The sequence below is a fragment of the Manis pentadactyla genome, chromosome 1 (genome assembly GCF_030020395.1).
Source record: "Manis pentadactyla isolate mManPen7 chromosome 1, mManPen7.hap1, whole genome shotgun sequence".
NCBI lineage: Eukaryota > Metazoa > Chordata > Mammalia > Pholidota > Manidae > Manis > Manis pentadactyla.
The window spans coordinates 25,594,197-25,620,298 of NC_080019.1; the positions used below are offsets into that span (position 1 = coordinate 25,594,197).

The 26,102-nt window shown below is 38.7% G+C and overlaps 1 protein-coding gene across 1 annotated transcript in view; it reads right to left on the reverse strand.

Moving 5' to 3' along the window:
- Positions 1-2,010: 2,010 nt before the first annotated feature.
- DCHS2 (dachsous cadherin-related 2) overlaps positions 2,011-26,102 on the reverse strand; it is a 224,685-nt gene continuing 200,593 nt past the window's right edge. The window contains exons 15-20 of the mRNA XM_057496860.1: positions 25,830-26,041; positions 22,265-22,416; positions 11,875-12,005; positions 9,763-10,049; positions 8,709-8,841; positions 2,011-6,732 (exon numbers count right to left, since the gene is read on the reverse strand). Coding sequence (XP_057352843.1) covers positions 4,106-6,732; positions 8,709-8,841; positions 9,763-10,049; positions 11,875-12,005; positions 22,265-22,416; positions 25,830-26,041 — 3,542 coding nt within the window. The 3' untranslated portion in view covers positions 2,011-4,105. The remainder of the gene's footprint in view (positions 6,733-8,708; positions 8,842-9,762; positions 10,050-11,874; positions 12,006-22,264; positions 22,417-25,829; positions 26,042-26,102) is intronic.

Here is a 26,102-nt window from a genome sequence, read left to right on the forward strand (position 1 = left end):
AGTGCTAAACTGTCGTTAAATAGCCAAGTGCCAAGTTTATAAGAAAAAGCTATATTTTGATACCCCAGCTACTTTGGGCTGGGTCCTTCTAAGGTTGCCATAATTTTGTTTCTAATAGACAAACGTTTTTGATCTAGTAAATCAAAATAATTTATCACCAAAATTCAAATAAAATGGACAATATTTGAGAACAAATTATTGACCATGCCTGCATGTTATATTGTGGTTTTATGTTATATACAATCTGATATTTTAATATAAAATCACAAGTATCAAGCAAGTGCTCATTTTCAAAAAGGATGATGAGCCATTGGGATAAAAAACCTAGGCACTAAAATTCCATATTCTGTCCCAACAGCCTTCTGAACCTCCATTACTTGATATATATGTAAAATCACCTACTTAAAATTTTGGCACTCTCAATGCCAAAGTTATGTAGAGTGGAAAATAAGGGAAAGTAACCATTTGAAATTTTTTATTCTATAAATCAGCAAAACTAAAAATACCACAAATTCAAGTTTTCATGGTCAAATGTATTCTCATTTATTGTCACTTAGCTTTGGGTTCACCACTTGATAAACCTAAATGTTCCAACTTGAAAAGCTGGGAATGGATACACTTGAAAGGAGCAGAAAGGAAGAGGAAAAGGGATTTCTCAAAAAAGAGAAAAAGGACTCCTCAACAGGCTGAATCTATGAAGAGTAAATGACCCAGCAAAATCTTTACACTGAAAAATTATTTTTTACAAGTCCTTATTCTTTTGCTTTGTTGTATTTCTCTATGTGTACCCTAAATTATTCCTTTTCATATCTAATCCTTTATCTCCTCTTCTGTCCTTCATCTTTTCTCTCCTTCCCTTCTTCTCTCCCTCCATCTCTACGACAGGGAAAAGCTGCCTTCAGGGACTCACACTGGAATGTCCAGTTTTGATCAGCAGCAAAATTTCTACAACTTCACTGATCCAAGTAACCCTCTCGGGTAGAATGATTTTCCACACTAACTTCCCTCAGTTACCATCCAACAGATGGCTCCACACTTTCGAGCTCAATGAAAACACACTGTGCAAATAAACCCAAGGCACCTGCTCATAATATCATGTGTGAAGCCACTGATCACGTTCACTCCATATACTCTATGGCTTTGAAAAGGATCATCTGAGATCCTCTTAGTTATGTCTTGTTTTTTTTTCACTTAAAGTTAAGGTATTTTACTTAAAGTCAAGGCAAAACAAAACAAAACAAAAGTAACAAAACATGTTTGGATGGAAAAAAAATTTAAATCAGTAATGCATTTTCATCACTATAACTTCTGAAAACAAAGCAAAGAGGGCCCAGAAATTGAGACTAAACACTGAGCAACACCACTCCTGTCTCAACAGGACGTCCACTATAGACCCGTGCTATACATGTAGGCTACCAGTAATTTATAGTGTATTTTAGTAATTTTAAAGAACAGTTAAATGATCAAATCCCTAAAGATACAGCATATTCCCCTTTCTTTGCCTAGGAATCTGTTTTGGAAGCCAATTCAATGATTACTACTAGGACATGGAATTTTGATATCCATTCGGTACTGATTTACACCAGTATTTTGAAGGCTGCCAACAAGAAAGTCCAGAATTTCAGGCAGCCAAAATTCCGCAAGAGACAACTGTCTTTTATTTTATAGCTTATGAATTCGGGGCTTAATATGATTTTCCACTAACAAGTTCTGTACCCCCTCCAGAGTGCTAAAGCTGGTGTGTAGATCAGCAAAATAACACAGAACATATGAGGCAAGTTAATATTAAACTTGAAGGAAAACTGTACAAATTACACTGTTTACTTAGGAAAAAGCACTCTAGTTGAAAGGGCTGACATATGATTTATTGCAAACAACCAGAATGCTCACATTTTTAATCTCAACCGTACTTGCAGCAGTTGTTTGGTGATGGTGGGGCCCTGGATATTGTATAAATAAAGTCATCAATTGAAAATACACTAGATGTTGGTAAGGAATAGTGCTAAATACTTCATGTCTCCTTTTTTTATTAAATGTCTAGAAAAAATGCAGAATCATGTCCAGAATGAGTACTAAATCATAAACAAATAACTTAGGGAAGAGTTAGATGGATAACTCTTTTTAAGCATAAGGAAATAAAGAACCTGCTTAATTAAAAACACCAAAATGTTCTTGGTTCCTAGAAACCAGCCTGTTGCAAAACAAAACTTCCATATATAACTAGAAAAAAAATCAGTGTAGAATTTCTTCATATGCTCAAAGTAATCTTTTGAAGGAAGTCAAAGAGGGAATAAATACTGGAACACTGAAATGATTAAATGGTGATTTTTTTTTTAGAAAAACCATGAAATTTTCTTCCCCAATGCCATGAAGAAAAAGGAGAGACATGCATTCATTCTTTAATATTTAAGTGTTCCATGCCTAAATGACTTTCCCTAGGATTCCAGGCTTGTCCAAAACCTTTCATGTTTCATACAATTTCTGATGTGGTTTTTTACACTTGTTCTCAATTTAAGAGTTAGCAAAGATATGTATAAATGATGAAATCAGCAAAGGAAGTCTTAGAACTATTTATCTACAAAACTAGCCATTAAGCACGGCATTCTGTGATATTCCTCAGTAAAGAAAAATTAGCTATCTCACATAATTTTACAGATGAGGCCTATTGAGAAAAATAAAGGAAATATTTCTATAGCAGAAGCCCACATCAACTACTAAGAAAAGCGTATCAGATGCCCTCTAGATTGCCATTAAAATCTTAAACTCTTATTTGCAAGCCTGGCCATGTTGCCAACCATGGACAGCTGCTGGACCATCATTATAGGAAAGTGCTCTGCTTTCCTGGAAGGGACAAGAATCTTTGATGGATTCTTAGGTTCATCAGAGAGAAGGATATAGCATTATATGTGAGTACCAGACACCACTATTATTTCTGAAACAGTAGCTGTGCTGAACAATTATTTTAACCATGTTGCCAAACTGCTCCATCTAATGACAATTAAAGCTAAATGTGTGAACAAATGGAAGAAGGATTTCAGACATCCACTCTTAACTTTTAGAGTGGAAACATTTATATAAAAAATCTTCATTAAAAATATATGGCTAAGGTACTCTATGAAATTTATTATTAGCTAATAACATAATTTTATCTATACTCTCTTTTAAAACTGACACTGAGTGGATAAATTATTTCTTGCCAAAATTGCTGTATCTAAAAGAAAATAAAATGAAGAAATATCTACAAATTTAAATGTAGATTAAAATCTTCAAAGTTTAATGTCTGTACCCGTACCATGTTACAAGACAGAGCATTGAAAATAAAAATCATTCTATTTGTAAAGAAGGCCAAGGAAACACGTCTGAGGTGGAAGTGGAAGCCAACCTTACTTATTGCTTTCATCAAATCCTGGTCCATTGTCAAGAACAGATACTTCTGGTTCATTTAATCAGGAACTGTTTTCTTATTTTGCACAGCATTATGACAAATTTCATTTTTAATTTCGCATTAGATTTCCAAAAGGCACAATGAAGTTAAACTTACAGCTAACTTCCACAAGTGTGGCATATAGGAAAAGTGGAGAAATGCATCTGTAAATATACCAAATCTATAGAAAACCACTTCAGTTGAAAACTTAAGTTTATCTTTCCAAATTCTTCTCTCGGTTGTTTTCTGTCCTGTGCTCACTCCTTAGTCAGACTGTGCGAGTTTGTTTTAGCTACAGCTGCGTAACCAGCAGTAGTGTGACGAGACTGCCCTGTATTCCCATTTAGTTTCATAGAAACATTTTGGTGGTCAGCCAAGTTCACTGTGTCCTTTGGAAATCTACTCATACAGAAAACCAGGTATGATAGAATATACACTACTTACTATATACAAACTTGAGTCCTGAGAGCAAAACATAGAGGTTAAAAGAGGGGGTAACTTCTCATTCAGGCTGGCTGGAAGAAATTTGAGAAACTTAAATGAGGAGGTTCTAAAAACCCTGACTAAATAATATCACTTACTCATAGATAAAATGAAGCTACTTTCCAGGAGCTTGCTCAAGAATGTTTTGCTCAGTCATTCGTGACCAGTGGTGAGCAGGGGCTTGACATCACGATCGTTTTATATCTGAGCTTCATCTTCTGCTTTGAATTCATGGCATGTACCACTTAGATGTGTGTCTAATAACTCTCCATCTGCCAACAGTGGAGGCACAGCAGGGGTCTGGGTGGTCAGTAGGGAAAGAGATGGGGAAAAACTGGGAGTCATGGCTTCTGGCAGAGAACTGACACGGTAGGGGAGGGGGAAGTGTGGGTGTTTCTGAAGCAGCTGGCCTGGGGTTGTGGCTGGCATTCTTGGAGGCACTGCTTTAATCCCAGGTTGGGCAACAGCTGTTATCAAAGGTGGTGGAAAAACAAAAGATTTTTTCTCTTTTGGAATGCTAGGCATGTGTAAATGTTCATCCTTTAGTTTTGCAATATCACTAAATACTGAGGCAAGAGGCTGGAATCTGGGTTCCCAGCTGAGGACATAATCCCAGTGACAGTCGCCACTCACGTCCTCATCAGAGGTTCTCTGGGTGGAAGGAGCTACACGTCTTGCTTCCTGATCACTTGAAATAAAGACAGACTCCTTTCTGACTTCAGCCAGGACGCCCTCTTTCATCTCTCTCTTCTTCAGGGCCTGGGGTAACACACTATTTTGAACATAGGTTGTGCCATAGCCTTCTTCTCGATCCCCTTCCTCAAATGTCTGGCTGGCTTCTGCTATTTCGGCAGTGACCACCACATCGGTTTCTCCAGACAGGCAGGACAGTTGGTCTGAGTCCCTTGGGATGCCGGAGTCTGGCACCCTGGATTCCCGATCACTCAGAGCGGAGCTAGAGTCCTTCCTGTAAGGATGCTCATTTATCCTCTGGATTTCCTTATCTTCAGCGGTTTCTCCTTCCACAGAACAGTGGCCACTGGAGTTTGAGTGCCTGTACAGATTCATAATGTCTTTCTCCATGATATTGATCAAACTCAGCCATTCAGGCAAGGAGTCCATGGGCACCACCTCATTACTGCGCTCGCTGGTTTTCAGGAAAGGCTCAGGCATGCTGGTGTCCCTGTTCAGTTGCAGACTGATGCCTAAGGATGCAGATGTTTTCTTTTCTTCATAGTTGTTTATTGCATCCTTTTGTTTATATCTTAAAATCAGTACAACTAGAACAACAATGAGTAACAGAAACACTAAAAAGGAGACCATGAGGCTGGTTGACAAGTTGCTACCTGACACTGCTGAGTGCTTTCCTTCTGAGGAAAACGACACATTCACAAAAACAGTGCAAGATGTAAACTTTGAGTCCGGTTTGGGGCTGTGAGCAATTATTTTCATTTCAATGGTGTCTTCTTTGCTGACTTGACTTTTTACTAGGGGGAGGGCTCTAGCCAAGTAAATATTTCCATTGGTCTTATTTACTAAAAAGAAAGGAGATGGAGTATCAAGGGAGTAAAGAATAACTCCATCAATACCAGAGTCTGCGTCTGATGCTTCCACTCTGCCAATCAACTGTCTTAGGTTAATCTTTTCTGGGAGGTTGAAAAAATATTGATCTTGAGTGAAAATGGGTTCAAACTCATCTATCCCCTCAATATCCACCCAAACCATTAAGGAGGCACTTGAGTCACCTTTGTCTTTTGCCTGAACTGTGAGGCAGTATTTACTGCCATTTTCATAGTCAAGGACTTGCTTAGCACGAATGTCTCCTGTTAAAGGGTCAATGAGGAAGAGATCATGATCTTGAAGCACCCCAGGAGTGACAGAACAGGGTGATAAAATAGAATAGGTCAATTCTCTGTAAGGACCTGCATCAAAATCCAAAGCATTTACAGAACATACGGTGGAGAAAATTGGCAAATTTTCAGGAACAACACAATTCAAGCTTGAGAAGATAAACTGAGGTGCATGGTCATTATCATCTAGGACATTGACAAGCACAAGTGCCAAAGAAAAATGTTTCCTTTCTTCATCTGAAGCTTGGACAGTTAAAGTGAATTGTATAGTTTCTTCATAATCCAGAGGTTTAATCAAATAAATCACACCAGTGTTTTCTTCTAAGTGAAAATGTCCCTTCTCGTTTCCAGAGATTATGTGGTAGATGATTTCTGCATGTGAACCCACATCACGGTCGGTTGCTGAGACCACAGCGATGTGACTCCCGAGGGGGGTACTTTCCTTGACGTGGGTGTGATATTTCAGATGGTCGAATTCAGGCGGATTATCATTGACATCAAGCACTTCTATTGATATCATGGCTGTGGTACTCAGTGGAGGGCAGCCATGGTCAGAGGCCAGAATTATAAGCTTGTGACTGGCAGCTGCTTCTCTGTCCAGACTGTGAAGCAACACCAGATAACCAATCTGCTTATAAGGATACTGTGAAGGAATGAAACTAATTTCCACGTGGAAATTGTTCTGTGCATTACCACTGATGATGGAATATTCAGCATGTGTGTTTTCACGGGTCCAGTCATGGTCAGTGGTTGAAAATGTGACAAGTGTGCCTCCAACTCGTGCATCTTCACTCAAGCTAAGATTATAGGATTCTACTGCAAATTCAGGGGCATAATTGTTCATATCTTGTATTTCTATTTCTACTAAGGTAAGAGCCTTCAGGTCAGGAATTCCACCATCGCTGGCTTCAACAAGAAATCGAACTGTTGATTTTTCATCCAGAAGTAATATTGGGTTGATAGTAAATATTGTGCCTGAAAAACAACACATAGCATTTCAATGTTGTGGAATTAAATTCCCATGATCCATTTAGTCGGCAAATATGTATCAAATATTTACTAATGTGGTTAGTTACTCGTCAGATTTGTTATTTAAGTCACAACCAAGAATAACTCCAAACAGAATATGAAAATTGTTATAGTTCTATTATTTTTATATTTAAGATCCAGAAATAATACTCAGGGCATTCACTCTATTACATATATGTACTGCTTGAAGATGACTTTGCTGCACGTTTCTCTTAATTTTACTTTTGTATAGTAACTAAATTGCTCTCTTTTTATATTTTTTAAGAAAATGTACTCCTATTTGAAAAATTTATGCCCATTCCACTACCCATAGACACATACATACAGACATCCTAGCATGGAGATACTGGTTCTGGTAATAGAGGTCGACTCACTCTAGTCAAATGAAACTGATCAATGTGACAATGCAGAGATAACAACTGTTGCTTAATTATAGAGATGTCCTTCCTAAAGCTTTTGGTTAATTCAGTAAGTGGATTTTTCCCTTATTAATGAAATATATTTAATACACTTTATTGTTTTAAGTGTAGAAATACATAATTTTAATGTGTGTATGTAACATTTTTTTCTAAGATAACTGTTTTTAAAATATAGTCACTAAAAAAGAATACAGAATGTTGTCATTTAAATTCCACATTTCAGTTAGATTCCCATTATGAACTAAACTGATCTAATAACATTTAATGTTTTAAAAATATTCTGATCAGTATCTCATGGCAGTTTGTTGGTAACACATGTCAAGCAAAAGTTGCTAGGACAGCGCTCAGAGGGACCATCTCACACCCTGTGATTTGCTGAGGCTAGACTGACAGCAGATGAGGCTATCCCCCTGCCTGCAAAAAAGGGGAGAAAAGAGAGAAGAAAAAGAAAGCCAAATTCCTGCCATATGGTATGCATAAGTACCCATTTATCCACAGGCTGTGTTACAACACTCAGTGGCTACCAGTATTTTGTGATTAATTTTTCCTTCCAGGTAATCCTAAGGTTAACTTTTTTGTTGAGGTGTAATTGACATATTAGTTTCAGGTGTACGATATAATTATTTAATATATTTATATATTCACTCTTTTGTAAAACGGTCACCACAATTGGTCTAGTTCATATCCATCATTCTAAGGTTAATTTTTAAACCAGCCCTCACCTATGAAATGACACTGTGGTGCGTGGACACAGTGTAATATATCCCAGTTCCTGTTCTCTTCTAGAATGTGCTCTTATAGGGATAGTGTTTTGTTAATTATTCACCTTTATCAAATTTAACTTTTAATGTCTATTCATTGTTAAACTTTAGGCAATTCTCAACTGTTCTAATCTGGAATCACTTGCCTGAATGCATTACACAATCACAGATCTCTTGCTCTCTGATAAAGATACAGAGAGCCTTGGAGGGCATCAAATAAACCAGAACACCACAATGATTTTTGCTTAGTGGTGATGTTCAAATAATTCTCCTTCTTCAATTTTTTTGGTCATCATTGAATGTGTTATGTATTCTATTCCTGAACTTATTGTTCTTGGCTTGGGAAAAAAGCTTCCACATTCTGGTAACATGAAGTTCTCAGTACTAAATCAGTCCCTTCGACTTCATTTTCATTCTTGTTGAGGTCTGGGATAATTCCCTGAACTGTGCTTGGCTGGCCTGATGAACTGGGTGTTTACTGTATTGGGGTCTTTGGGCTTCTCTGCATTTGCCATCATGTTAATTGATTCCTTTTGCTTTCCAACCACTGAGATGTCGGAGAAGAGAAATACTACTGAGAGTTGCTGCCACAACATTTGATTTGAAGAGAAATGAGAAGGTGGTATCTCTAACACTGGGGGTGAGGGTCAGAGGGTAGTTAGGAGCATTTGGAAAGGTTTATTTCAAGTTTCCATCCAGTAACTCCAATCTATGAACACTAAACCCAGTATATATAACTCACCATTCATAGGATCAATTGAAAATTCCTTAGAAGATGAAAGGATTCTGTAAGAAATGTTGTCATTGCTTTCTCGGTCCGTGGCTGCCACAGTCAGCACAGAGCTCCCCACAGGTACCAATTCAGGAACAGCAGCCTGCAGGGACAAAGACAGAAATGAACACCGTGCTTAAGGCTGCAGATAGTTTCATGAACGGAGCCAGAACATGAGGCCAGTTTGGTCATTTTGATTATGGAAAATACACAGAGAAGCTGACTTTATTAGACATATTAATTTACAGTGTTGACATATTAAGAAGATTGTGTTCTAGTCCCAGAATTTAGAAAAACAAAAAGATTTTTAAAATTTTGTTGTTTTGATTTTTTGTTAGGAAACAATTTCCTTCTCAGTTATTTCCATGTGGTAGAGGGCAGTTAACACATTCATTGCTGCATTATTACATTATGTGTATTGTATGATTTAGCAAGCTTCACAGAAGACCATTGCTTGGTTTAGTTTCTATCCCATCCTGTGTTTACATTTAAGCCTCGCATTTGCTACATTCAAAGGTCCTGGAGCCCACTTCTAAGTACTTAGTTGAAATGTTATCATTGCCCTTACTTCTGTAAACATATGCTATCTTCTCAAAATGAAAATTTCCACCTTACAGTTTTGTTCATGGTTTGTTTCTGCCAAAAGTTAATCAATATATTCCAAAAGTATGTCTAGGAAAGAAAAAGTTTTCCCAAATTAACTGCAGATAATCCAAACTACTTTATTGTCTTATCTGTGGTTTTGCAAATGTTAGGCCAGTTCTAATTGTTAGGAACAACTGTACTCCAATCCCTACAAACTAAAAACGTGATGACATACAAACTGAAGTATATGAGCTATTACTCAATTCCATATGTGCTTATAGCCTCTGTGATATTAAATATAAAACTCTCAGCATCAACTTGGGCACTAAAAACAGTGCATACTGTCTGCCTAAATAAGTCTGTCAACAATGGGGGTCTTACACTCTTCCCTGTTTTTCCAAGCTTGGCTGAGGTTTCAGCATCTCTTTAAGAATTTTACCTGGTAAGAATCTTGAGAAAATACTGGTGGGTTATCATTGACATCTAACACGTGGATGATGAGTGTTCCCTCTGTGTGGTGGACCATATCAGAGATTTGGATGAGCAGCTTATATTCAGTAGCTTCTTCAAAATCCAAAGGTTTCACAAGCACCACTACTCCTGTGTTTGGATCAATAGCAAACTTGGAGCCAGGATTACTCTCTTTGACGAAATTGAAGATGAAAGATGGGTTCACATCCACATCATGAACTGATACCTGAGTCACAATGACACCAGGCAAAGAATCTGAAATAGTCATGACCAATGTCAGCCTCTATTAAAATTCATCTTTTGAAATACTTTTCTTTAATAGTTCAATCCAACCATTTTTAAGTCCAGCATGATTTGCTGTTTCTTGGCACGAATTCTCATCCAAAGCTCATTATGAGCTGAACAAAACTCTGAAGTATTTATGAGCCCAGTAAAAGTAAAAATTTACCAGTGAGTAGGGAATTGAGGGGGTAGGGTGTATTTAATTTTTATATTGCGTTTTTCAACATATATTTACAGCACAATTCCAGGACCAAGAAACATTCTAAGCCACGTATTTGTACTACATAGTTTCTGTTTCAAAATCATATATTCACTGGGGATAAGGATGGAAAGGTTATGACTCAGAACATTAATGCAAAGCATAAAACTCTGAATAGTAGGCACAATTTAAATGAAAATATTTTTATCCTCAAGTTAGAAATAGTTCCCTGTACTTATTTTTGTAAAATATTTTCTTTTGGAGTGGTCCATACCCCTCTTCCTTCTCTTAAACTCTGACTCTCAAAATTATAAAACTATGGAAAGACAAAGCATACACCATACTAGTGATAAAAGCAAATCTCTAATATTAATCACCAAAAAAGTTATAAGATAGATGACATGCTAAATGTCTAACACATCATATCTGTTCTCCAGCCTAATCTGCCATGAAAAGGACTTTGTTTTTAAGCTTACAGGTATGGGGCAGATAGAAAGAAGATACCAAGATACTCAGAATAGTTCTGCTGTATACGAGCTCATAATGTTCCTATGTAAAGCTTGAATATTCTTGATGTATATTGACCACATCTTGCCCCATTCAGTTTGCTCTGATTTAAGCCATTTGTCTTGAGATATATTTATACTGGGTACATTGCTGCATTTTGACACCAAGCCATGCACTTAAGAAGAGTACCTCTTATAAAATTAAATACAAATATATCAAATAGGTGAGAAGAACTGGAAAATTTCTTATTTACAAAATATTTTAGAATATGTAGAATATTTTGCCTACAAATATATTTCTGAAATATGTTACCTGTGAGCAGTAGTGATTACAATTTGTCTGGAACATGAACATAACAGAGTGTTAGGAATTTTAGGAATAATTTGAGTAGTAAGAGTGAAAGGAAAGGCAAGTGAGGGACTACCACTATTTGCAAATTCAACTAGGAAGAATTAATTGCATTGGGTTTTAGCAGTACAGCCACTGACCTCAGAAAATTCTGGGGTCATGGACTATGGAATCATCATATAGCCCAGAGAGCCAAACAATTAAGATGAATTACCATATCATGTAAAATTTTACCATTAATATGGTAAAACTTTCTGCAAATGTTGAAGTTTAGTTTCCACTAGAGGAAAGTGATGACTTTGTGTGATGAATATCCAATTCACTTCACTTGTGACTTGTCATTAGCAAACTGCAAAGACTGACAAAAATATCAGTTTGGGAACATTGCTTCTTCTCAGAGGAGCTATAGGGGGGATTGTCACAGTCAACAAAATATGCTTCTTCATTTTTCAGAAATGTCTGTACACAAAAAGAAGCTGTGTGGAATGGTAGTTTAGCTTGAGCATGGGAAATTGGTCTCACGTTGACCTGAATACAAATTCCAGCTTTAACATTTAACTTCTTTGACATTTGATACTTAACTTTTGACCATTCGTTTTCTAGTCTAAAATAAAGATACAAACTGTCTATGTTGCGTGGTTATTGAGGGTTAGTACTCATTTTTAAAATAGCACCTGGCTGAAAAAATGTTAGATGATATTATACAAGTTAATAAAAGAGAGAATTCTAAAAGGCCACACTTACTTTCTGCAATTTCCACTGCTTCAGAGGGGAGAAAAGCTGGGGCATTGTCATTTATATCAGTCACTTGTATCTTGATCACACTTGTTCCAGAAAGCCTGGGCATCCCTTTATCTGTGGCTTGAACAATCAAGCTGGTTTGGAAAAGAATCAAGGAATGTTATCCATTATCCAGAGAATAAGAAAAATAACATAAATATCAAATATCCAGTCAAAAATTTTAAATTGAGCTGACTAGCTATTTTTATTTCTCCCCTGGCTTTTTCTAATTGGCATCATTTAAAATTTATTTCATAAGAATGGTAGCCTGAAATTTATTTTTGACATGTTTCGAGAATCAAATCCAGCAAGTCACCAGAGGTCATGAGATGTTTAAAACAAATGGACTGTTTCTGAGAGAAAGATTATAAAACTTAGTCATTCCTACTAAGGAAAACCTAAAAATTAGAAACATCAATACCTGTTCTTTGGGTAAATAAACTGGCTCCACCTGGATATTGGCTAGATATTTTCATTTGATTGTACCAACAAAAGATAGCACCGCTAAAGCTTGATTTGTTTAATACTTTTTTTTCAGATCCAAACTGCAAATCAATCAAAATTAAAGAAGTTAGAGAGAACTCTGCCATGATAAATACTTACGCACAAAAAATGGACTACTGGTAGACTATAGAGATAGAAGTCCTTGATCTGAAAGAATTTACATGCAGTGATTCAATCTCTCTGGAATGACAGTACAACTAGCTTCTCCAGCAACCAAATTAGAATCCTCATTAGTGCCTTCAACTTCACCCTTTCTGTCCCTTCCCTTCTAATATCAACTAATTATGGGTCTTATAGATTTTACCTCCTGACTATCACTAGGATCAGCATTCCCAGACAATTCACTCCTACCTTCAAGCGCCTCAGATAAGCCAAAGCCAAACAAACATCCAGCTCTGCTAGGGTCTGAAGGGTTTCCTGGGATGTGGGACTTTCAGTTTTTAAGAAAAAGCAGTACAATCTCCAGCAAACTGGGACAAGTTGTTCTCTGTAGCCTCATCTCTTTATCTTTACCTGGAACCCTGTATATTCATTATTCCCTTTCTCAACTAGAGTACTTGTTTACTCACCGATCTCCCCACTGCAAGTGACATCTGCCCCTATCCATCCCCCACACTGTAACTCAATGCTTTATCTAGAATTCTGATTTGAAAACCAGACTCGCATTGTGTATAAGAGGTAGTCCAAGCCTTGAACATGTACATGACTTTCTAAGGCCTGGCTTCTGCCTGAAATCCCTGTGCCTGCACCCTCTTGGTCTTCCAAAGCTCACATCCTGGTGCGATTTTGCTGACCTCTCATCTGATTTGGGTGCCCCTTTCTCTGTCCCATAGCACCCTGTCTATTCTTCTGCCATAGCAATCATCACCCTTTGTCCTTAATGATTTATTCATCTGCCTCTCCCATAAGTTCCTGAGGGTTACCTAATTGGGTTTTCTTTAATACACACTGAGTTCTGATTTCTCAAGATCTGTCCATGATTATAAATGTATTACATGACAGAGCCAGGATTCAAGCCCTGGTCCTGGTTGGCTGGAAAGCTTGTGCTCCTCTCTGATACTTCTCTATATTCTTCTCTTACTGTGTGTAAATCATGCCCTAATATATAGTCATCAGGTTTTCGGTCTCCTCTAAACATTATGAGCTCCAGGAGGGTAGCAGAGTAATAAAGTGAGTTGTTACTCAGAAGATGATCTTTATTTCAGACGTGGTATTAGTCTTAGCCAGTTATTCATACTACCTTTTAAGAAACTGAGTCCTAGAAGTTAACTTTTCCACTGTTGGTTTTTTTTTTTGCATTTTGATTGTTAGCTTACCTGGTAAGTGTTCTCTATCATTTCAACCTTGAATTTTAAAATGGCATAAAATAACCAACTCTTTTTTGGTTTAAACTCCATTAATAGCAAAAGATCACAGCTTATCAACCGTTTATGAAACCTAAAGGGTGCCTTCTACACTATCGGAGTTGAGACATCAGTAGAGCAACAATGTGAATTTCACACTTTTGGAACCTAGAAATAACTCCATGTGGAAAGTTTCTTTTGTCAACCTAAACATAAATCTGGTACATATGGGCAAATTTCACTTAAAATATTCAATTCATAATGTTCTCTTCTCCAGCTGCCGGCCCCTCCCCAATGTCATACTAAAGGTCTCAGCCAAGACCTCAAGGTTACAGCTCTATCGATTCTTCTACTATAGCCATAACCATCCTTACTTTTCATGATATTATAACTTCAGGGATTTTGTGTAATGCCTATGCCAAGTTAAAAAAATGAGATTCTTTGATATGGAGGGATATATATGATTCAGTTTCAAAATAAAAGGACAAGTAAAAGGTTTGCCAGTGGCTTGAAGAACAAATGGAATATTATGCTGGCAGAGCCACTGAGATTCTACCCATAACTCCTGTGAGCCCTCAGGTTTTCTTGCTGGCTCTTTGGCAGTCTTTGGAAAACTACTGGTTAGGGCCGGTTTAACTGCCTCCATGTTCCAGAACTACTGCCCTGGTGAGTGCGTCGGCAGAGATTAGAAATGAAAATGACCAGATTCAAAACAGGGCCCTTCTGTCAGAGCCTCTTTCTCCTATTCTGCCGACCATGGGAAGCTTCATCACAAACACTTATGAAAGGAAAGGCTGTAACTTCTGGTTATTGTTATACAAGTTTCATCTCCTTTTCCTCCTGAGACTATTATAATGATAGCAAAATAATTTGAAATAAAGTGTATGTCCACATGGCTGAAAAGAAAATGGGAGAAGACGTTAGTGGAAAGAATGGGTGGGAAGTTTCAACAGATTTCTGGAAAATGCGAGCAGATTGAGAAAAGGTTACAGGTAAGTGGGTCAGAGGAAACCACAGATTAAAATGTATTTGGAGGGAGATAGGGATAAGTGAGAAACAGATTTGCCCCCACATAATCAAGGAGAGGCTCCAGACATGGCAAAGAGTAGAGTGACGTACTGGTCTAAAATGGCTTGAAGGTTATTTTAAATTCACAATGCAGAACCATCAAGTCTTGCCTATTGATTGCTCTTCACTCCCAGGAAAAAGAATGCCTGATGTTCATAGAGTAGGTAATGTTGGGGGACTATCCCTGGAGAATGAAAGCCCCTCCCAAAGAAAAATGAATTCTCCATATACTGTCATTTGCATGTCATCCTGCAAAGTAGCAACTTCCCCTCTGGTTCATCTCGAAGTGAAGTGAGCTGGTCAGTAAGCTCCACCAGCCGTCTCAGAGCCCGAGGACTTTGCTATCGCCTCAGTCAGAACCCAGGATCCTCAGTTACTTCCAGGAAACCTCCCAAGTGAAAAAGGATGCGAAGTAGACAAAGAGAAGAAATGAACCCAAAGGAAACAGATCTTGAGAGAGCAAAAGAAAATGCAAAAACAAAACATTAATCAGAAACATAATTAGAAAAAACATTCTAATTAATGTCCTTGGAGAGATATCAGAAGACAATGAATACATAAAACAAAAACAAGATGCTGAGGAATAGATCAATGATCAAGGAACTGCTTTTGGAAATAAAAAATATATAATATCCACACATTTTTAGAAAACAAAAAAGAATGTTTAGAAGGTTAAAATTAAGGAAAACTCCCAGAAAAATAAAACAATAAAAATGAACCAACACAGAAAATGAGAAATGGAAAATAGGGGAGAAAAATATTACTTGACTAAAGATCAATCCAGGCAGTCCAACACTTGATTGAACAAGATCCAGGAAAAAAGAACAGGGCAAAGTAAATAAGCAAATAAAACAAAACAAAAAACAAACAAAAGGTAGGCAATTATCAATGAAATAATGCAAGAAAATAAAAAGAAACATTTCTCTTTATTGAAAGAGCACACCACGTACTCAGCACAAGGAAAGACCCACATCAAAATATAAGTTCACAACATTTTTAAGCATTATGGATAAAGAAAATAACTTGAGAAGTTCCACAAAGAACAAAAAAACATATCATATACAAAGCATATAGTTAGAATGGCCTAAGACTTCTCAGCAGCAAAACTGGGTTTTAAAATAAAACAACAATGCCTTCAAAGTTCCAAAAGAAAATTTCAACTTCGATACTAGCCTTTCTGTAGATCACATGTGAGGGTAGAATAAAAGCATTTTCAGATATACAAAATCTCAGAGAAGTTACTTCCCTGGCAGCTTTTCCTACAAAGCTACTGCAAGAGAAAACTAAGAAAGAAAGACACAGGAGCCAGGAGCCAGGGGCCCAACTTCAGAGAGCACTGAACAAAAGTCATGGGACACCAGCTCCACAGCAGGCTGAGCGCGCCAAGCTGGCCGTGCTACACGGGAGGGTGGAAAGCAGCAGGACGGAGGTCTTCAAGGCACAAAGGAGCCTTGGTGGAATATTTGATATGAGAGGCATTTGGGGGAAAGGGTAGGTGGGCATGCCAGAGTTAATAGAGCATTTACAAGGAATTAAGTACATGGATATAGCAAACTGGGTGAGTCAGAAAGAAAAATAATCATTGGCTCTGGGGTAAGGGAGTAGAGTAAGGAAGGAAATATAATCATACAGAATGACCTGGCTCTGATGTAAACATTTATATAATCATATAATATAAATACTAATTATCAAGTCAATGAAAAACAGTGATATGAATATATAAAGACATTTGGATATAAGAAGGTAAAAATGTTAAACCCACAACTGTTATAACATGAAGTTGACAGATAATGTTTAAAATGATAAATTAAGCCATATTGCTGTTTATAATACTGGAGAGAACCAGTTGAAAGGAGGGTCTGTTTCTGGAGTGTCAGTGCTGGAACAGGAGAGGCAATGGTCGCTGACTTATCTGTTGATACTCTATGGTACTATTTGATTTTTTTTTAATGTATCACTTTGATAATAATACAAATATAAATTAGAAAATATACTTATGTCAAAACCTTTACTCTTTGACTGTCTGTTGAATACTTCCTTCCCACCTATAAATATGCTCCACAAGCCAATCCTAAAAACATACCCTACTCTCAAGCCTGAATTGCCCACTCAATTACCACTACCGGGCATTCCTTCTTTTTAACTCAATATTGTTAAAAAAGAAAAGTAGTCCATCACAAATGTCTCTGCTTTCTATTTTAGTCACCCCTAAACCCACTATATAATTGACTTTCTATCCATCACATTAGTGACCCTCTTTTGGAAAATAATACCAGGAGCTTCCTAATCACCAGTGATCTTTCAGTTGTAGATATATGTATACTACAAACCTCAAAATGCTTTTTCATCCTTGTCTGAAATAAAAAGATAGTCCATGTCCCAATGATATTCACTGAGAAGTCTACAGAGGAAATATTTCTGACATGTGTATTTTGGAAACTGAAAGTATTATGCCAAGTACTTTGGCCCTTGTTCATGAAAAGAAGGACACAAGGAGGGAGAATATTTGCTTTCTGGTGATCACAGGAGGAAAAGTGAACAAAAAGCATTATTGGGACACCAGCCAAATGAGGTAAAATTTTTATTTAAGTTTAATTCTGTTCATATGATGTTTGTTACTATCATTAATTACAATTCCTCTCTTTGAAGATTACAGAAGCTTCCTGAGACAGTCACTCATAACCATGAAGTATTTGTTGTTTATATCCCGGAACTTGTGATGTTTGTAATACATACTTTTAAAGAAAATTGTATTTGCTCACTTAATCTGTAGAGTATTATATTTGTTAATAAGAATCAATCTGTTGACTTGAGTTTAAATTAATTTTACAGCTTTGGATTTAATTAACCTCCAGATAGAACAGTGCATAAATTATCTTGTTAGAAAACAATTTGAGATAAGCATTTCTTGCAAACTCCCTAAAATAAGGAATACTTTTAGTAGATTCTAATCCAAAGACATTTTGAAACCTTTTCCTTTTATGCAGCCCAACCTCTGCCCTTCATGGAAATGAAGCCATCTTTTCCCGGTCCTGTTCCTATCATTCTATCCCCTGAATCTACCTTGCTGGCTTCTATTTCTCTGCTTGGCCTTCAAGTGGTGATAATAACCCAGATTTTCATTTTACATATTCTCCTTTAGTAATTCCACTTTACACAATTTCCCTGGATGAATTCCAATTTGAAGTCTCAAATGAAAAACCTCTTTCCTGAGCTCCACATGATGATTTTTAATTGCCTATCTTCACTTTTATTCTGCACTGGCCCTTCAAACTCAAAAATTACCAGCAAAATATCCCAGTCTCAATCTGCTCCTCTTCTTGCCTTTCCTCTGTAGAAATTTCAGAAGCATTTTCTACTTGCTTCCTTGTTGAATAAATTCAACTGACCACCACGATCTTATGGACTCCATATCTCCTTCCGTTCATCCCCACTGCCTCATCTACCCAGCAGCAATTTCACGACTGTTGACCAGCTTAACTGGTTCGCCTGACGCTGGTTCCCTGCCCTGCAATACATCCATTGCCAAATGTCCTTTAAAAATAAAGATCTGAACATGAGATATAATTTTTATTGAGATATAATCAGCTGTGTATAAGTTTAAGGTGTATAGCATAATGATTTGACTTATATGTATTAAGAAATGATCACTACAATAAGTTTAGTAATATCCATCATCTCACATAGATATAAAAAAAAAAGAAAAACAAAGTTTTTTTTCCCTGTGATGAGAAGTTAGGATTTACTCTCCTGTCATGTACACCAGTGTTACCTCCGGCCATCATGTTGCACGTTACATACCCAGGACTTAAGGTTCTTATAAATGGAAGTCTGTACCTTTTCACCCCCTTCCTCCTCCATATCTCCAACCTCCCCTTCATTGTCCCACACTCAGGTATTTCTCAGGTGCACTGAACCACTTGTCATTTCCAAACATACCAAATGCTTCTGCATATCCAGGCCTTTCCTTTTATTGCATATCCATGCCTGTTGCATTTTATTCCCTTCTCCATGGGGAGCCAGAGACTGGGGTCACAATCCCAGCCCTGCTGCTTATGAGTCATCTGTTTTGGGGACAGATAATTAACATCTCAGCCCATCTCCTACCTTGTATATGTAAGTGCCTTTTATTATTTCTCTCAGTCATAATGAGTCATTTGACGGAGAGGGTGAGTTTAGCATTGCTCCTGGCCATAACTGCTCTTTGATCTTGAATATTTATGCTACAGCAACGGGAACTTTTAAACATTTAGATGAACTGTTATTTGCCCAGGACTTTTTTGTTGCTCACTGTTATTTAAAGTCCCTCTGAGGACTAAAACTCTCCGCCCTAAAGTGTTGCAAGGCCTACATGAATATCAATTACCAACTTCAACAGTGGTAAGTTTCTCCACATTAGTTTTAAGTCAGGTAGTGGAAAGCAGTGATTCAAACACCCTTTTTGCAGGCCTCCTCATGCGTTATTTCACAAATGTAGGCTGGGACTGACTTGTTCTTATTCTAGGTTTCTAAAGTTCTTTTGTTTTGTAAATATATAGGTATGTGCTTTTTAGATTTCCCTCTCATGATACAATAGGAAACCTTATTACAACTGCTCACATAGGCAAGAATCTCAGTTCTGCCATTTATGAGCTGTGAATTCTTGGCAAACAGCTTTATCTCTCTGAACTCCAATCTCCTCATTCTGTTCACCTTAAATCTGTTAGGAAAATTCAACATGCAAAGCAGGTGCTCCGTAAATGGCAACTATTGTGATTATCAATATGCTTCCTGCCACGGGTTATACCGGCACTTAGCTTTTGAGCTCCCTAAAAACAAGCACAGCTTCATGTGTCTTTACATCCCCAGCCTCATGGTTGGTAAATAGTTTTTGACATTCAGAAATACCAGTTAGACAAAATGTAAGGTCTGTTTTATAATCTGTAATCATCTTTCCACTGAGTTTTCTTATACGTGGCTTAATATGCAAACTAACAATTATTTAATGTTTATTTAATGCCTTTACATTGAATAGAATCATAACCCACAACATCCTTTTTCCCTCCTTATTTTATATTGTAAAATGCAGAACGAGAATTGGGAATGGTTTCTTTATTGAGACAAAATGGCAATACTTGGAAAGTAAAGAGAGGTGAAAAAGCTAATGACACCGTTTCCAAAGTGCCCACTGAAGGTGTAGCAGGCTGGGGGAAACCATTCCATATGTTCCCCACAGGAGCTTAACTAACAGGGAAGGCACCAAAGGAGAGAAAACATGAGAGGGCTATGGGGTGCACTTTTATATAGCTGACAGAAGGCATACAGAAAGGAAGGAGGTTTACAATATTGCCTTGCCTTGAAATACTGAAACACAATGGGGACGAACAGGACACGCTGTGTGTGCGTGTGCGTGTGTGTGCGTACATGTGTGCGTGTGTGCACATATGTATGCATGTATGTGCATGTGTTTAGGGGTGTGTGTGTGTGTGTTCACTGTTTCTTTCTGTCACAGTTTGTGGGTATAGTTTAACTTTTCTCAGTTCCTGCTTCTTCCAGCCTTGAGTTAAATTCTTCATGGGGAACTAGAGAGGGGCATTTTTAAATATTGGGACCTTTCTGATGCTGGGAACCTTGAAACTGTGACTATGACGCAAATAGGAAAAAGCTGAAAGGGGTTAGATTTAATTGCTAATTAGACTCCATTGAGTAAGAACATTGTAGCAGAAAGTCATTATAATCAGGAAATGCTTAGTTTCTGAAACATAGCTGATCTTCAATAATCTGTGAATTTGTAATCACTCAGGTAGCAACGAGGTTGAGATTTACCTGCAGTCACCATGGAGAGAAAGCTTTAAGCTTAAAATTGCTAGAGAAACAACACAGCAGGAATAGGTTTTAACATATTTATACAATTGGTTTTAATATATTTACACAATAAGTATCATAACAACTGATTAAATTATTACTGAAAAAAGTCCTCCCAGTTAACAGGGTAAGGTCTTAAACTTTTTAAATACTTTTGAAGTAATATATTGAAATATATTAAACAAAAACAACTAACCACTTAATCAAACCTTTAGAGTTGGGAAGTTTTTCAGAGGTTAATTAATCCAATCTGCTCAGTTACAGATCCCATTTTAATCAGCTCTCACTGCTCAACCACACAAATACACGGCACTCTCTTCACAGAACATGAAAGGAGAAGAAAATGAACACTCAGGTCTTTTGTGTACCTGTTTTTTCCCTAAACAGAAGGTCTGCTCCGTTAGCTCGTACAGTGGAAACAGTGTGACCCAGAACAGCTCAGTGTGAGTCCATGTTTGGTCATTAAATTGTTCTGTGACCCTGAGCAAGCCCCTGGGTGTGTCTGCTGTCTTCTCAGGGAATAAGAAAATGCCTAACTGAACTTCCGCGGGAGGTGATTGTGAGGGATTAAAGGAAGTGCTTTATGTGCAAAGCCTTTGAGAAGAACATAAAGAAACAGGACAGAAACCTAGAGCATACTAAAATGCACAGTAAAAAAGCCAAGGCACTCTTTGACCCCAGGCTTCCCACGTGACTACCTCTCCAGAGACCAACAAGGTTAATAGTTTATGTTTTCTTCCCAAAGCAGCCCAAGTACCTGGGTATGTTTTCACGCAAACTGGCCTGAAGTGTGAGCTCCGCAGCATGCCTCGTGATTTCCTTCACAAGGCCGTATAGATAGCACTGCTTTCTCTTGTAAGATCAGGTTCCTGGTATCCACGGGAGGCTGGGCCCTCGCTCTTGAAGTAGTCCCCATTCACAGACATTTTCAGTTACTTTAAGTCTTTTCTTTCCTTTTTATAGACCATGATGCCATAAATACCTCTGTATGTAGGGCTACACTTTTGTAGCACTGACTTTTTAAATACCTAGAAGACCTGAGATACTATTATACTTTAACAGAATTCTGTATAAGGCTGACATATCTTGAACTCTAGACGAAAATATATTTAATGTTGAATGTGCTTCTAATAAGGCTATTTCTAGTAGAACACAGTATTGCCACAAGGACCTGATGACAGGATTGTGCTGTCATACACGCACACACAAATAAAGAATAAAATAGAAGTGTCATTTAGTCTTCACTGTTTTTAAAAGCAATAACCACAAACATTTGCAGAGTGCGCCATAGTTTAGTAGGCATTTCACAAATACCGGTGTTTTCTAACACTCTCTCATTTAGTACTTAATAATGTCACAGATTCATCAAATCTTAGAGCTAGAAAGGACTTAAAAGTTCTTCTGGGCCAATCACTTTTTCTGAACAGCAAATATTTTCAGGGACACTTTCAGTGTCTCAAAAAGGGTGATAGGTGGTTCGAAGGGAAATCACATTTAACAACTAATTGCCATAATAGGAAGTCATACCAAAAGCAACAGTGGAGTCAGAAGCAAAGCAGAAAAACTGATCAAAGAGATCTGAATCTGGGACAGACCTGTAGGCGCTGGCGAGCTCATGATCCATAATCGCGTTTGCTGTTACCGCACCGCTCAGGCTGTCGATCTGGAACACTTGTCCTTGGTTGCCAGAGAGAATGGAGTACTCGACGAGGCCGCTCGACCCACGGTCCGGGTCTGCGGCAGAGACCTGTGACGAAGCAACTCTCCCATTAGCTAAGAATTTAACGTGCAAGATGGGGTAAGCCTGTTTTTCAGGGAAATGCATTATGAAAGAATCAGATTGTCAGCCGAAACAATGACCAAAGGAATATCAACAAATGGCGGAAGCTTACATTTATAAGGAAGTGGACTACGAGTGAGAAAACTCTTTCACATACTCCTTCGGAGGGTTTCCAAGCAACTTTGAGAAGGAGCAGCACATGTTTTGAGCTGCAATTTAAGGCAATAGGAAGAAATAGTATTTGAAAGAAAATCTTATTTGCTTGAATAGAAGATTTCCATTACTGTATATGGATTCAGCTAGCACCCGAAAAGGAAAGAAATCTCCCCAGTGAATGGTGGTATTTTGTTTGTTTCTTGCTTATAATATTGCCTCTAAAATAAGTCATATGTGGATTTTTTAATATTATATTGAAAATCTCATTTTTAAAAGGATTTTTAATTAATGAAACTGCCTAGATTTAGTGTTAACAAATATAGGTCCTGATGAGTTATCAGTCACGTTGGGGAGAAGCAAAAGTTCTGTATCATTCTCTGCAGAGACATATTTAGTCTGCATTACATTTTAATCACAAAGCCAGTTTTATTAGCAGATTCAATATTTTATATAAGAACAAGTTGACAGATTAATTAAAAAATATTTTTTCACTTATTTTTCACCCTCTGTGCTCCTCAGCTCCTGAGCTCACATCTCTCCTGGGCACACTGAGGTCCTAGGGGGTCCTTGCTTCTAACACCCTATGCTCTCAATCTATCCCTCGCCCAGTGGCTGGGTCTCAGGGGATCCTGAATGGCACATGTAGACACCCAGGACCTCATCAGGAGGGTACACGAGCCAGCTATTTGGTACAGAAAGGCAGCTATACAGTTGCCTTCAGATCATCAGGAAGAGAACCTTCATCTGCATCTGGGCAGAATGAAGCCCATCATGGGGCCATTACTTAAAAGTGCTACAGAAAGCAGGCCTCCCAGGGGGCATACAGTTGGAGGTCAGGGTGCCAGCAACACATCGCCACCATGGCTAAGGTCCCCGGGGAAGATATGCATCAGAAAGAGCACCCAGGGGCAGGTGGAGCACCAGGGCAGCCCTGACACACAGTTCCTTTGTTTCCATCAAGATGAATCCATTCTAACTGGTCTCCACCCTGGTGTCCCACCACTTAAGATTCAAAGTCCGGGGAGATAAAGTCTACCTGAGACTGAGGCAGTTGGAAACACCTTTGTTTGGAGGAAAAGGGGAAGGTCACTACTTGATTGACATTCCCACCAGGACTGCATCTGGCCAGGAGGGTCAGTTCCTAAGGGATGTGTGTGGGACTATAACCAAAAGGAAAAAGCAGGGGCAACGTGGTGGCAAAAAGCGAGATGTAACTACAAGTGGTTTAACTCCAGAGCCTTCTACGTGCCTGTTTACCTGAACAGAACACAGGAAAAGGGCAGCTCTGGCTTCCTGGAAACCCGCTGGCCTAAAATTGTGAAGAACTGAGCTCATGGTCCCTGTGCTCATCTCAGCCTCTGCAGTGTCTGCCGTACTGAAGCACTGGTGGGTCAGGCCTTCTCCTGTGTGATGTGTGCCGGGGCTTCAAGCGTTCCACACTGTGCAGCCTAGCTCTAGCCAGGTTAGCAAAGAAGTGCAACGCAGTGGCGCCCCACTGTGGGGATCCTCTGGGACAAAGTAGGTCCCACAGTGGCCCTGGAGGCACTGAACAGGCATCACTGGGCAGAGGTGACAAAACTGGAAAAGGGAATGCCCTCACCTTCTTTTTAAACACCTCAGTCACACTGAAAGCAAAGTAAAGGCACAGTGTTTCTGGAACAGGCTGTCAGCTGAAGCGATTAGGCTGCTATCACAAAATAAATCTACAAAGACAGCATAGGAAACCCCACGCTGGGCATCCTGGGCTGTGCGTGGGACACACAGAGCTAAAATTCTATGACTGCTGAGACTCCACTGGTCATGTTTGCATCAACAGAGGGAAGCATGTGCATCTGGAACTGGACTGGAAGTCCAATGAACGCGCCTCTATCCACAGCTGACCCCTGAACATGGCGGATGCACTTGAACTATGCAGGCCCACTTATGCATGGATTCTTTTCAACAGAGCTACTAGAGAAATTTTTGAAGATTTGTGAAAATTTGAGGAAAACTATTTTTTCCAGCTTACTTTACTATAAGAATGTAGTATATAACACATATAACATACAAAGTATAACTTGACTGTTTTTGCTATCGGTAGGGCTTCTGGTCAACAGTAGAGTAGGTAGGTAAGTTTCTGGGGGTCAGAAGTTGTACCTGGATTTGCGACTGTGGTGGTGGGTTTGGCACTCCCAGCCCCTGTGGTGCTCAAGGGCCAATGTGTGCAGGTGAAGGTAGCTGCACGGTAAAGAACTGTTGGAGGTCTTGTCCAGAAAGTGTTCTTACGTGTCGTCTAGATACCTGACCCCATCCAGCCCAGAGAGAGAGGGCTGTGGGACAGTCACTGGTGCTTGGTCACAGTGGTGGGGTTACAGAGGCCAAAGGCAATGTTCCACTACACTTCAGACCTTTTCAGAAAGGGGGTTTAATACTGATTTCCTGCGCAGATCCCAAGAGGTCGTGCATTTCCTAACGTTCAGATTCTTAAATACAAAGCATCAGCTCAACGGTGAAAGGACAAGTGAAAACAGGTACTAGTCCTGAAGCAGGAAGGGAGATGATCAAGGCTGGGTGGGCTTTAGAGCTGAGCAACACTGCCCTGCTGCTTCTCTTCTCCAGGGCTTGGGGATTTGTACCAGGATGGGGCTAGGCCTGCAAACAGTGGATCTGTGCCTTTCACACAATGCAGTGTCTGCAAATCTGGAGCCTGGGGAGCTCTTCCCTGGTCTGTGCCCCAGCCCATGCATGCATGGCAGCTCTGCCTGGCGAGTGCCTGCTCGCCCTTAAAGACCAAGTGCAAATATCATTCTTCCGTGAAGCCTTATACTTCTCCTACAGGAAGACATTCTGTCTCCTCCTTCTCTTGGGGCATTAAATGTACACTTCGGTTATGACATAATAATATGCACTTAAGTTATACACTTAGTTTTCTGACTTCCCCATTAAAGTGCACACATTATAAGGTGAGCTGATTTTTGTGCCCTGATAGTGTTCAACAGAGTCCCTAGAGGAAGTGGGCGGGCACTACACTAACGGAGCACAGAAGGAATATGGAAGAGAGTGGACTCAGAGACTCCAGACTTCCTTCATCCTAACATCTCACCAAGTGTATCAAACAGAGTATATGTCCTGAAGACATTTAACATTTAATTTATGTTCTGGAGAAAAGGCTTTAGATATTTTGACGTGCATTGATCAGTAATAATTTACACACACACACAAACACAAAACCACGTTTCTGTTACCTGTATGATGTGAGCATTGTGGAAGCGGCCTTCAGACACTGACACATGGTAAACACTTTGCTCAAAGCGTGGTAAATTATCATTCGTGTCTTCTATCAAGACAGCTACTTTGCTGTAGGCTCTATACCCCATACTTTCAGCCAAAACAATGAGTCGTACTTCATTTCTGACTTCAGAATCAAGAAACTGGGGTTCTTTCACTGTGAGTTCTCCTATTTTAATTCCCAGGGAAAAAAATTAAAAGAAAAGAAAATGTTACAGTTGTTACCTAAA